The sequence below is a fragment of the Temnothorax americanus genome, unplaced genomic scaffold (genome assembly GCF_048541705.1).
Source record: "Temnothorax americanus isolate GAGA-0224 unplaced genomic scaffold, ASM4854170v1 Scaffold1, whole genome shotgun sequence".
NCBI lineage: Eukaryota > Metazoa > Arthropoda > Insecta > Hymenoptera > Formicidae > Temnothorax > Temnothorax americanus.
The window spans coordinates 5,647,854-5,662,632 of NW_027509230.1; the positions used below are offsets into that span (position 1 = coordinate 5,647,854).

Genomic DNA, 14,779 nt, shown 5'->3' on the forward strand with positions numbered 1-14,779 from the left:
ATTACGCCAACGAGGATATCATACTTACTTAGCATCTTCATCATAGTTTACTTTATAGCACCTAGATTGTAGATTACTTTGACCTTAAAAGCTTTGGATCTTCCGCTTCATGGTTTTTACTACTGAATTAACAGCAGATTTACGAGATTGTGCGTTCACGCGGTAAAAAAGGAACGCGTGTATATTTTCAGTTATACGTGTGTATTTTCATTGCGAAAAGGTTTGCAATTTGTGTGGCTTTACGTTCAATTTGATTGAGACAATTCCTTTCCTCGGAATGCAGTCAGGGTTACAAAACCGCAGTCGCCCGGTGTACATATACATACACCGTATCATCGTGTGTCTCGTACGCGGCCATTGCAAAACGATGGGGCAAATATTATTCATGGAGGCATAACCGGTGCGAACACACATTGCCGGACACGACGCGAAGGGGCTGGTCCGGCTCTGGTCACTTCGACGATTTTGAGATCACTTTCACCCACGGCCAGGGCCGGCTTCAGACCCTGCCGATCGAAAAAGGCGATTTCCTCGCCAGACGGAATAAAATTATTATAAATTGTTCGATTCTAATCTTGATCGAGCCCGAGAGTGGTCGACCAACACGTTTGCTTTTTGTTCGTGACACCGTGTTTTTGTTGAAACAGCAGAAACCAATTAAGACTATCAGATTACCGGAATGTGTGTAGGAAACTGAAGAAAGAGAACGTCAATGTGTAAGAAAAGAAAAAAGAAATTGCATATAATAGAATAATATAGCACAGACACGATCGACGCAATATTTATTCTTAAAACATACCTTATAATCTCGTCTTTTCTGATTTTTATGTTGTAAGAAAATTGCTCGATTCTACACTAATAATATGATTGAGCACTCATGTAAGGCTCGATGTAAGGCATACCTTACATAAAAGACTGGAGAGAAATTCGGATACACTCTAAAATAATATTACCTACAATATGTACATATAATGATTGATGATTAGGTTTAAAGTCCAAGGATATAAATATAGTGAAACCGACCCTGCTCGTGGTCCATTACCAGTAGATACTGGCCCACTCTCTCGACACGTAAACGCATACTTCTCAAATCGACAATCGACACCATGACTGTCCTCGCGTCATCCTTATGACGTGCAGTTATATACAACGTAAGTAATCGTGAGGCAATCAGAACCATGAGATAATAAAGTGAAGAGCTACTCTGAAAATAAGCGGCCATTACGTCATGCTTTTTTGGTGCGCAATCATTAACAACAGTGACATCGTAAGGACGACGCGCCAGCCCATTATACTTAACGGAAATCCCCGCAATCGATATTCCCATATTTGACCAATACAGAATTTAAAGACCTTTAAATCTGGCTATTAGAGATTTATAGAGATGTCAAGTCTAAGATTCTCTAAAAAACTTCTAAGTCTAAAAAAAAGTCTAAAATCTTGAAATGAAGATTATGGCTGTTTGAATGATGTATTACAAAGAATGATGTAATTATAAATGGTAATATAATTACGAGATAAAGAAATTTATTATCTTAAAGAGTTAAAAACCAAATAATTGTTACGTAAAAAGGTAGTAATTTCTGGTCTTTACGCACATAATATTAATATTTATATATATATTCGCAAAAAATATAATTTTTTAAATATTTTATTGCAGAGAGATAAAAGAAATGGAATAAAAACAAATATACACAAATATTTAATTTCTTTGAAAATTTTTTATTTAGATTAATAAAATTATAATCTGTATATACACAAAATGTCTTCTATTGACTTTGCCTTACAAAAGTTCTAGTTATACTTCTTGCGTAATAAGCCGCTGTTGGATTTCTTCTGAGCTTCATATGTCCTCAAAATTTTTATATGTGCGGTAAATAATATTTCAATAACTATATATTTAATCTAATTTTATTTGCGTTATATTAAAAAAAAAAACTAATTTATTTGGATTTGCTATTCTATAAACCTTTCTTTTCTCTCATTTCGTGAGAAATTTAAAAAAGTTTTGTGCATTTTACGCACGATATTGTGCCGACATGCACATACTACAAGCTTGTAATTATTATTACATAGTGTGTAATTCGAAACATGAAATTTCCAAGAGCGTTAAAGAAATGAAAAACTTTTGTAATTCTTGCTGAGCATCTAAAATTAATTGACTAACTATTCCAAAATTTGTAAAAAAAAAGAATGAAGAGAAAAAATATCCTGAGGCACGTATGCATGACTGTAATACTACGATTACCAGTGAATCGAGACGTCACGCGACAAATGTTAATGAGGAAGGCAATTATAATTTATAGTAAATCAATTTAAATGGGATTAGTTTCCTTGGCCTGCACGCGACAAAAACCACAAATCGCATACTTGATCCTAGAATTACTGCCACGGTTGCTTCCTCATATCGGCAAAAAGTTCGTTAGCATAAAGTCACTGGCGAATAACAACGGATAAAAACAAGAGCGTTTCTGAGAAGAGAGCGAAGTCGATAGTTTGTGATAAAACGCAAGTAATCAAGTAATTAAAACTCTGATTGCTGTCTCATGATGCTTGTCAAGCTGTTCTTTTTATATTTTTTTGTTATTGTTGACGATTAAGTGTCTTCTCGAGACAACGACGCACATGGAAACATAATGTACAAATGTATTTTATATATTCCATCTTCTCAATACCGAGTGCAAATTAATTCAGAACGAAATACATTTTTTGCTAAGCGTCTTATCTATTTGTTCACTTAAGTAAATTTGAAAATTGTGCATCCCCTATCACGGACCTTAAAAAGGCCTTGCAAATGCATCTAGATATATCACTTGCGTGACCGCGTAGTCGGCACATAACAGATACAGCTGGACCGGATGTCGTAAAGAGCATAATGTCCGATACATTGGCCATTCTAATGATTGGGGAGATTTAAAAAAAGAAATACACACGATCATTCCGTGATATTCTTGAACGGGATCAAAACCGAAGGTCGAGATAATCCGGATTGGGGTATCATTAGAGAAAAATGTGAAAGGTACGATTGTATGTACGAATGAGATTGCGTTTCGCGCAGAATACGCGACTCTGTTTTATCACCCAATTGAGCGAAACGAAATATTTGTGTCTGGTTTCCCCTTTTTCTTCTCTTCATATTGTGACGAATCGGTCATCTTACGGTTAAAATATTGACTTCTAAAGAGAATCGTAAAGGTCAAGCAGTTAAAACCGTGATAATGATGAAAAATTGCTTTTATATCTCTGCTATTATACTGCTTTATTTTTTATTGCGGTTTTATTTTTCTGTAGCCATTCCTACGTCAGTATGTTTGATATATCCTAGATGATCTGATACACCGCGTAATTGCCATAACAAGGTTCTGAATATTGAATAATTTATATCTTATTTTTTGATGTCAGATGATTTGTCTTCAGGATTTTTTAAATCATACGTATCAATTCATCTTGATATACACCATCTATGATCGGAAGATTCGGAAGAGCGTTTTGGTTTTAGATCATGTGTATTATTATACATGCAATATTGATAAATCTATATTGTATAAAAACAAATGTCCTGACTGACTGACTGATTGACTGACTCATCAATGCTCAGTCCAAACCCCTAAGCCTAAAAACATGAAATTCGGGAAGTATATTTCTTCCATGACGTAAGCACTCACTAACGATAAGAAGGGATTTTTAGAAGTTCGACCCCAAGGGGGTGAAAAGAGGTAAAATATGTTTCACGAAATCCTTTTAATATATCTCTTAACATTCCTCAACATCTTCGATGAGATATCGACTTGATTTTTTATTTAAAGTATTATAGTTACATATATCATAGCGAAGCACGAGTATCAAGCTAGTTGTATCATAAATATTTATAATAATTGTCAATTTCCATTCCGTTTGCCCAAATTTCTTTACTTGCCAATAAATAAATAGATTTTTTACGTTATATATGTACGATAGGACACCAAATCGAGTTTATTTACATTTCAAACTCTATTAATTAATTATACATTTCAAACGCTGTCATACTAAGTGGCGTGTTCATTATAAAACTAGACGGATCCGCCTTCCACAAATCGAAGCATTTATTTAATTAGCTGAACAATATGTATCCGGTATCATGAATCCATAAATCACAGCGAATCCATAAATTTGTGGATTATGTGATCTTTGGGTGGGTGTATCCTCATATTTTAATTTATCTTATATACACTGAGAATAACATATCCATTAATTTTTATTCATTGTTTGAGCTGGCTAAACTCATAAACTAGCGAAGAATCCAAAGTCATCAGACTGTAATCGGTCAAAAAAGATTCGGTCGAAAACAATATTTCCACTCAATAGCACTGTAATTAACTATTGATAAATTCCTGCCATGTTAATATGTATAGATTATGAGAGTTTTATTGATCGAAACAAATATTTCATGTATACTGTCAAATTATTGTGAAATATTTCTTTTTTCAAATTTCTAATATTTATTAGAATCTAATATTAAATAAATAAATAAATAAATATATATATTATATATATATATATATACACAATATATGAAATATATATGAAACATTGTCCACAGCTAATTCTCAATTAGCACTAAAATTTTATATAGCTTATAGTATATAAAAAATACAAAAAAAAAATAGTATAAACATTCTTCTTGCAAATAAAAATGTATTTTAAGAGATACCTTTATTTTAAAAAATTAGCTAAGAAGAAAAGGAGCCAAACCGCATTTTCATCAATAACATGTGAATCATAAAAGGTGCGTCGAACAATCCTTCGTAGTGCTGTTTTTACAATTCTACTCTCTCTCTTTTATACGCAAAATGTTGGGACACGAATGATATGATATTCTATCGCGTCATGCATGATAGGCAAGCAAAAGGAATTATTTCCGAGCGCACTTAAGAATTACGGGGAGAGTTCGATGTCAAGTGTGCATGTGAAATGCATGTAGCATGCAATGATTCCATTTCTTTTTTTTTATTATGGTATTAGTAAGATTGCGCAAAAATATCCCGGAAAGCCTTGCGCGGTCTTATTGGACGTGTAAATCCGTATCGTTTCATATCTAATGAAAATAGACTTTAATAAGCAAATGAAGCAAAAGCGAATGTTGCTAGGAAGGAAAGTGCAAGTAGACAATTATACGAATTAAGTGTTATTTTCGAGACATTGATTGTGATTTTTGGAGCAAAATTTCGTTTTTATTTATGCAACTTATTAGTCTTGTTTTGAACAACTATTATTGCTGCTTACTATAATTACTATTATTTATTAGTTACTTTCTATAATTTAATCTTATTTCGCCGAATAAATTTTAATGTCGACGACAATTTATCGACTGAAATCTAAACAAAATGTAACGTAATGTTCCGTTTCAGTTTGGTATTCTCGGCATTTAGCAACGCGCAATTGGAAAGTAACGTATGTAAATTGCTTTATATGCTTATAAGTATCTCTTCATAGAATCCTTACGCGACGATTATTCGATTCGAATTCTGTTGCGATACTTAACGTTATCCATTTTAAGAGAGAATCTGTATTATATATGCAATACTATTATACTTAAAGAAAGGCCATGGTGTATAAATGATAGATAAGTATGTAGGCTACGTTGCGGCTACTGGTTTTATGTTTACGAGAATCACACGTTATGCTCTAATAGTATCTAATAGTAGGTATATGCAATCTGCTGTATGCCGCCAAGGAATCCTTATTCGGTAATCCTTGCCTGTAAATCAGAAATTTCAAGTAACATGTAGGAAAAGAAAAAAGTATTTCAAATAAGATCCGTAATGCACGAGCATTTTCATAATACCTTTGCGCCACGCATGGACAGTCAATAGAAATTTCAACGTGCTGGAATCACCACATGCAGTGGGTTAAGGAGATACTTATCAGAGATATCTCGCACATTGTAGTAAGCTTTCGCGCATCGGGCAGCGCGGTATCCGCTTTTTCCGCAAACTGCGAACTTTCTAGCGGCGACGCGGACAGTTTCTCGCGCAAGCAATGCAGCTGCATCTGTACGGTGCTCGCACTCGCGCGCGAGTCATTGCAAAATCGCGATTGCATTTCGTCGGGAGGTGAATTTTCTTGCGCTCTTACCGGGGGGGAGGGGGGGGGAAGACTCGCAAGGCTGGTGGACGGTGGACGCCGGCAACATTCAGAGAAACTTCACGGCGTGCGTACGCACGTACTCACGCATATGTGTGTACGCGCTGCTGCATCGCGCGGATGCTGCGGCTCCGAAATCACGATGGCGACGTTACCGCATCCGCGACGTAACACGTGCCGGCTGCTTGCTCGTAACGCATAAGAACGCGGACGTCGATCTGCAGCTGATTAAAATATACACCGATGTCTGGTGCATCGTTAGACACACGCTATATCCATTATGTACCTTCCAGGCGCGTTTCGGATATCTGTTCTTTCCCTATCTCGTAAATGTCACGTGGGAACGTGACTGCTTTAAGTTACGCGAATTTTTCGAATGTATGTATGTATGTATGTACAACGGGTCAATAGGAAATAATATATAGTTAAAAGATACCAATTAAATAACAGTTGAAAAGTCAGTTTTAATCGATGTGGAGTTTTAACAAATCATTTTTTTTCCTACATCGTGCGCTTTTATTCTTCATCTCGGCAGATAATTCGCAGAACACGATATAGGGGAATTGCTCGAGAGATCTCGAGTTCTAGATAACCACGGGTTATCTTCAGTTTCCGTACTGAAGAAAGCGACCATGTAATTTTCATTAAGATGCGGTTATGCCCACGAGATGAATGGTCGGTACCACAGCGATGAACAGATGATTCGCGCAAATGATACATTCTAGCTGCATCCACTTCTCGAAGATTTTTAAATTTGTTACAAATCGAAATATTAGTTTATTTTGTACTCTTATGATATATATCGCTGACAAAATAAAACTGTGGAATGAAATTCAACGAGGAAAAATCTTTTTATTGTTTGTACCGGACGCTTCGGATTATTGAAGAAATAGATGTACTCTATCGAGAAAATAAAGAGATATCAAAGTGAAATTGAACGACTCTCAACTTCCTCAGATTTCTGTAGACTATCAGATATTCGTATTTCGATAAATCTGATCTTCAGAAATGTTACGCAGATTTATTTTCTGATTTTTAAATCGTCAGTTTCTCAATCCTTAAGAGATTCCCAAGTTTTCTTTACAATTTCTCTAAAAATTTACCGTATAAAAACGTATAGTAAAAAGCCGCGTTTATCAACAACATTTATTTCCGGCGCACGGAACTGCCATACAAAGTAATAGCTTGCGGTAGAGCCAAGAGTCCATGAGGATTACGATGTAAGTTAACCGCGAGTTATGTAACAAGCGTATAACTAAACGGCTCCTTACTCAGTAAAGAGGGAAACAATAAGCTGTTAAGCATTGCTCGTACAATTACCGGTAGTTGGAGCGTGATAAGTGATATTCAATGGCTTTTATCGTACTACCATAATTAAAGGTGGTCAAGTATAATGTTCGCACTGCATGATTTTATGGTTCTTGAGAAACTGCAAATTAATTTCACGTAACAAGCCATTCAAATATTGTCCGCATCAGCTTCACGATCACAGACGATGACTGATAACCTATTTTTTTAATACTGGTATATAATAAAATTAAAATAACTTCTGGCAACGCAATAGCAGATTTTTTAAAGCAATCGTTAGTCTTTAGCATCGGGGAAAAAATTGTTCATTTTTTATTAAAACAGAGAATTACTTCGTATTTGTGTATAAAAATATTATTAATAATGGTCATAGTTTTTCTTGGTTCTTAATAATTTTGATAACTATTTTTATATAAACATGCCAATAAGTAGAATTGAAATGATCGAATGATATTAGTTGGCAAGTGGAATACTACCAGAATCGGTCGTTTACAGAATATCAAAAACGTGGGTATCTCTCGATCGAAGCGAGATCAATCCGCGCGCGCTTTTAAAGCACGCATCCTCTCGAGGTCAGATTAAGAAATCGAACTTCAGGCCAGCACGTCTGGTCAGTAGCCGGCACATCTGAGAAAGGAGAGATCGCAGGTGTTGCGTAACATTCCGAGGTAATTTATACCACTCATGGTTAACAAATACCACGTACCGTAGCTTTGTGTGAGCAGCGCGAGTTATTTTGCACTCTCTCCTTGGTATGCGAACTATAAATTGCCGAACAAACGTTGCGTTTGCGATGTTGACCCTTCCAATCGCGGTGCTCATTGCCTTCGTGCTAAGGTTTATTTACACTACGCGATCCAAAGATGATATCTCACAATAATACACGCGCGTACAATCCGCTCCTATATAATCGATATACTAATGGTTGAATTGATAATTGAGCCGTATGATTTTACAAAATTCAAGGTAGCTAAAAGTTAATGATTTATAGAACGTTCACGTTCGATACGATTATCTGTATGACGTAAATTAAATATTTGTTATTGTTATTACGCGTTATGGGCCTTTTGCTTTCTTAACAAAGGTTGCAAAAGCGTAAATAAATCTTAATTTGTGTTAAGTTATAGGCCTTCGTAACTCCGTTCGTCGCTTGCAGAGAGAAACGGTTGCAAAAGCTATGCGAAGTAGAAACTGTAATCATGTGGAGAAATTATGATCGTTGTCGAGCAATATTCATCAATACCATGTTGAACTAATTGGTGAGAAATCGTGAAAGAGAGAGAATGCGGATATTACGCGGGTATTTGAACAGTGTATGTTTTCCGCTGTAGGCAATAACAGGGATGGAAATGGAGAGATAGGTTGCTGTTTATTTGATTGCATTTTTAGTACTTGATCGTAAATTAAGAGAAAATAGATGTGCAAATTGATGGGGGCCGGAGCATTGAATCAACAGAGTTATAACACATGCGTCCATATGAATAAATGGATCGAAAGCTATGTGCAAGTGAGAGCAAAGGAAATATTTGCGTCAAATAAAAGATTCCGAATAAACTGAAGACGAAGACAAACTGATGTTCAGAAAAGGAATAAGGACGATTTAACATTATAACGGGACGATTGACAACATAAAATGTTTTAAAAGTATAATAAAATCTATTTTACACGCACAATGTTTCCTCTAATATAATTCTTCAGGATAAATAATTCGCAATCGACACGTGTAAACGGGTCTTCTGTTCGAATATTGAGTAACTCAAGGTCATTGAGGATCGTCATTGAATGCCACCGGCATCAAATTTCTTGACCAACGAAATTTTTGAAGGCTCGTATTCATTGACAAAAATTGAGAGTAAGTAAGAAGCAAGTTCGTTAAAATTCTTTTTTTGTTTTTGTACTTATATTTTTATTTGCAACAAGAGAGAAAAAGAGAAAGAGGGAGAAAAAAGGAAAGAGACAGAATGAAAGAGAAAGAAATGTAATATAAAATTATTTTCCAGCATCGGTCGATTGGGAAAGAACCGAACAATGTATAAGTATTGCTATCATTTTTTTTCAGCCGTAAATGATGTTTACGTTTAACATTAGAATATTTTCCACGATATTGCACTTTAATGTGCAGTATGTGTTGCGTCCGATCCTTTAGATGGCAATTTCAAAATTGCATCATTAGCGTCCTACATTTAATTCGGGAGTGAAAGCATGCTGACCGATTTATACGCAATGAAGAATTCCCAATGATGCTGAACCTCCTAAGAATTATATAACCGCTCAAGTTAACGCATAGCTGATACAATACATTTGATTTCCGACAAAGGAATCAATTTGAAAATTTGAAAATATCATATCGATATTAATGGTATGTTTGCTAATGAATAAAAGTCGGTCAATGTCAATTAACTAGTTTTACATATTAATATGTTCTTATATATGTTATATACGCTCGCCGACAAAAAGGTTGTCCGATTGAGTTTCGGAACCTATTTATAACATCCTTATATTTATATTTAATATCCAGCTATTTCACGTGTCAGCAATTACCCATTCTCTTAACATTTCAATATATTTGACATCTTGTTTGTCTGCTCTTATGATGAATCTAAAGTTAATAATAATATTAATTATCAATGCAGCAAGTGAAAGACGTGTCGAAACGCTGCACGCGCTGACTGGAGAACAAAATAAAGGTTTTTATTATACATTAAGAAGACATAATTTGTCGCAAGAAATGTTGACGTCATCTACTAACAATACGCACTTCACGATATCATGTCATTAAAAACACTACATTAATAATCATCTAATTATTATAGAAATTTCTGCGAAGCGTCTTAGCATAAGAATAACAAAGGTCTTTGGACATTATACATTCTTTTATATATATATATATATAGATTTATATATATTATATATAGAATTTTTATACATATATACATTATAATACAATATAAATGTAATTGAGAACTAATTATAATAAAGATACCATCAACTCTCCAATTAATATATATAGATATATTTGACATCTAATTATATATATACATAAATCTTGTGTTTATGCAGTAGTCAAAGATAATATAGATTAACCAAACCTTGATGTTAAGATCTTTTGATTCTAATCTTAAACTGTTGCCACGAGAAACGTGTTTCATAATATACTTATTCTCCACGTTATCTACGTGCTTCGTTTAGTTTTCGTTAATATAATTTCCTCATGCATATATGGACGAAATTGGATTATTAAAAACCTGGCAAAAAATAATTTTGGTTTATCTTATACAATCATCTCAAATAAGCAAGTTTTTAATAGTTGAATGGCAATTTTTGGCATTGGCAATGGCAATGGCAATGAAAAATTGTCATATTTACAGCACAAAAGAATAAGTAATAACATACTAAACAAGAATTACACATCGTTTCTTATTTTAATAATTCTTTGAAATTCAAAATGATATATATATAAGTATCTCTGAAAAGCATTATCAATGAAAAAACATATGTATGGATTTCATTTACAGCACAAAAGAATAAGTAATAGTATACTAAATAAGAGTTACACGTCGTTTCTTATTTTAATAATTCTTCGAAAATTCAAAATAATATATATAAGTTTCTCTGAAAAGCATTATCAATGAAAGAACATATGTATAGATTTTATTTACACAGCACAAAAGAATAATTAGTAATATGTAGTATACCAAATAAAGAGTTATACATCGTTTCTTATTTTAATAATTCTTCGAAACTTAAAATGACATATAAGTTTCTCTGAAAAGCAAATCAATGAACATATGTATAGATTTTATTCACACACAATGTCGGCAATACTTGATACTCGGCACTAATTTTCAATGTAGGTCTCAATGCTTGTTCTATGAGAAATACTGGGTATACCTAACCTAACCTACCTATAGTGTCGACATCCATTAAAAAAAAATCGTTTGCGTAAACATGCATTGAGCATATGCGTACATTTAACATCGTTGCGTTTTGACACCTGCACCGTTAACGCTACTATCACTTCTTTTTTGCAGGCAGGATAGCAGCGATCTGCCTAGGTCTTCTTGCACTTGTGATCGGTATAGTGCTCAGTAGCATACCGTGGGTCGATTACCTCATCTTGAAAGTAAGTATGAAAACTTTGAGTACATACAATCGCAAAATGATTCGATAGCTCATAAATATGTAATACAGTCATCGCTCGACGTTTTAAAAAACTGTGTACTTACTTATTATCGGTATTAAGAAAATTTAAAAAATCATGTATATTACATGAGCATGTAATAAAATCTTTTATTTACATTGTCAGGATATTTTACAAATTGCAACGATGAGTATATATTTATCATCTTTGAAAAGAAGAAAGAGAAGAAATAAAAGAGATACAGATTAACTTATACTAAATTTTTGGCAATTTTGCTGGCGATTATCTATTAATTTAATCGTGTTTGATCGTAAAACTGTTTTTGTATTCTAGTCTGCTTTCTGTTTTTACTTTCAAATTTAATGACGTGAGATTATATTGAGATAAAACTAGTATATTTAGACAAAGTAAGTCTCGCGCAATGAATACTTAATATTTTTTACAGCATGCGATTTGTGCGAAGTGCATTAGCATTCGCGGTAAATACCTTCGCGAATGTCTTTCATTGTCCAAAGTCATATTGCGCATCCATATATGTCGTCTGCAGATAATTTATGCCTGCATATGCAAATGACTGTCGGTACAGGAATTATGAATCAAATAGATTCTTACAATTTTTGTTTGAAAAGTGCTATTTGCACAACTTTAATTCAGAGATTGTGATAAATAACTCTCTTTTAATATATTAAAACTAACTTATTATATTATTAGTATTATTATAAATTATATCACAATTAACGAATTATTGGAGTCAAATGTATGACATATTGTTGGAACTGTTAGCAAAAATTAATACGCAGACTCTACACGATTTCTTCTAACGTTATTTCACAAGTTCTAACGTTTCAACTATCCGCGAGATTAGATCAATCTTCGGAAAAGCGATTGGATTAATCCGTGTTTTGTTGCTTAATTGCTACAAGTTTTGCAACATTAATGGAAATTTATTTCCGTCTTAAACTTTCCCTTTCCGTACATTTCCTTGTCGATTGAGAAAAACAGCAATCTGTATTTATAAGAAGAATGAAAGTGACTTCCCCCACACATCTTAAGAAAACATTTGAGCTCTTATTAATCTTGTATTTATTCTTCTATTTTTAATTTCTCCGGAAATTATATGGATCGCCAATATATTTCAAATGTCTATCTCTGATTAATGCAAAAACTTATCCATGTAAGAATACCAGGTGCTTCACGAAATGATCGGTGCGAAATAACGTTGCTCGCTAATAATCCAATTTTTTCAATATTATAAAAACTCTGATCACATTTCTCTTCGAGTTGACTAACGACTATTGTGCATAAAAATATCACGACAAATTACTCTAAAGGTAACGCAAACGTGCACGTGTACAAATTGCAGTTTTAATGTGAGAGAAACCGTGTATATACATATATGCTGGTAATAATATCGGCAATTCACCTGCTGCTTTTTTAGCAACTTCGACTATGGAACGGCTCGCTCTCCTTTCAATATTGGCAGAAGCCAGGCGTAATTCGATTGACCAAAGTCTATATATTTAACGTAACCAACACGGAGGGTTTCCTGCAGTATAACGAGAAGCCGAAACTCCAGGAAGTTGGCCCGTTCGTATATCGGTAAGTCTATTTACAATATTTAGTGCTGAGACTATCGAAGGGTCCCTATAAAAATCGCATTCAAATATATTTTTTTCTTTGAATGGTTACGTACCTTTAGTTTCAGTTTAATTTTTAACTTCACTTTGGTTCTCAATTTTTCTAACATCTTCCATTAACATTCTCATGTAAGTCTATGCAAACTGTCTGCACAATCCGGATTGTGTATTTATAGGCGCAGCTTTGTTAGACAACACTAATCAATGAGAAAACTGAATACTTTTTGCAGAGAGGATATGGAAAAAGTTAACATCGTGTTCCATAATAACGGAACGGTTAGTTATCAGCATAAGAAAATTTTAAATTTTGTGCCTGAAATGTCTTTAGATGGAGATATTAAATTGATGGTGCCGAATATACCTTTGCTGGTGAGTTTACAATGTAGAAGTAAAACACATTTTTATCAATCCAGTATAATTAAGAGCGCTTATCAAGAATTTAAAGGTATACGTAAACACTTCTTTTCTTTGCAGACACTTTCGACGCAAAGCAAGAGTCTCCCTCGTTTCATCACAATGGGATTGTCGATTTTCTTGAGCGGAATGCACATGAAACCCTTCGTTCCTGTAACTGCGCAGGAATTAGTCTTCGGGTACGACGACCCATTAGTTAGCCTCGGTCACAAATTTCTTCCCAAAACAAGACGGCCCATGAGCAGAATGGGCCTTTTTCTCGGAGTAAGTGTTACGCAGTAATCATTCAGATATTAGTTTTCTATATTCTTTTTATGCAAATAATTGGGTCGTTGTGAAATATTTGGTATGCGTCAAATCAACATGCTTGTCTAGGAATTTATAACCGAAACCCTGATTGTAGAGAAACGGTACCTTGAGCGAGATATCTACGATATTTACTGGACACACGGATATGAAAGAGTTTGGTTTGATAAATCGATTGAACGGGCTCGATCATTTGCCGTACTGGCCAAACGCACCGTGCAATTCCATTACCGCTTCGGAAGGTAAGCCGTTTTTTATTTCATAAGACAGAACGACGTGCTAAAAAATTTTAATTAAATTTTCAATCGCTTTAAATTCTTATTGCAGTAAAATATAATTGAACTGTCGAATTTGGAATGTTCTTTTTGCAGGATCTTTTTTTCCGCCGCGGGACCGGACTGGTGCGGACATCATTCACGTCTGGGACAAGGATCTCTGTAGGACATTGCCGTTACAATATCGCGGCCCGGTAGAGAAGGCGGGCATCAAAGCGGATTTGTACACTCCGCCGGATGTACTTTTCGGTCGACCGAACGAAACAGCGCCTACCGAAGATGAATGCTTCTGCTCGGACGGCATTGCCAATTGCCCTCCGCAAGGCTTGCAGGATATTAGTCCGTGTCAATACAGTAAGTGTTCCAGATTTTACAAAATTAATAGAATTCTTGAACATTCTTCGAATTTTATTAACATCTATGCTTTTTATATCAGGTGCACCAGTATATCTCTCGTTTCCACATTTTTACAAAACGGATCCTAAATTGTTAGATGCTATTGATGGACTCAAGCCGGTCGAAAAACTGCACAAATCATATTTCAAAATTCAGCCAGTAAGTAAAGCATAGAAAAA

General features: G+C 34.5%; 1 protein-coding gene across 3 annotated transcripts in view; it reads left to right on the forward strand.

Moving 5' to 3' along the window:
- The window catches only part of Dsb (scavenger receptor class B member debris buster), a 42,085-nt gene that overhangs the window by 24,746 nt on the left and 2,560 nt on the right, over positions 1-14,779 (forward strand). For all 3 annotated transcript variants that reach the window (XM_077406748.1, XM_077406743.1, XM_077406757.1), the window contains 7 exons: positions 11,463-11,554; positions 13,011-13,171; positions 13,440-13,578; positions 13,684-13,887; positions 14,027-14,171; positions 14,301-14,558; positions 14,641-14,759. In XM_077406748.1, the coding sequence (XP_077262874.1) occupies positions 11,463-11,554; positions 13,011-13,171; positions 13,440-13,578; positions 13,684-13,887; positions 14,027-14,171; positions 14,301-14,558; positions 14,641-14,759 (1,118 nt within the window). The remainder of the gene's footprint in view (positions 1-11,462; positions 11,555-13,010; positions 13,172-13,439; positions 13,579-13,683; positions 13,888-14,026; positions 14,172-14,300; positions 14,559-14,640; positions 14,760-14,779) is intronic.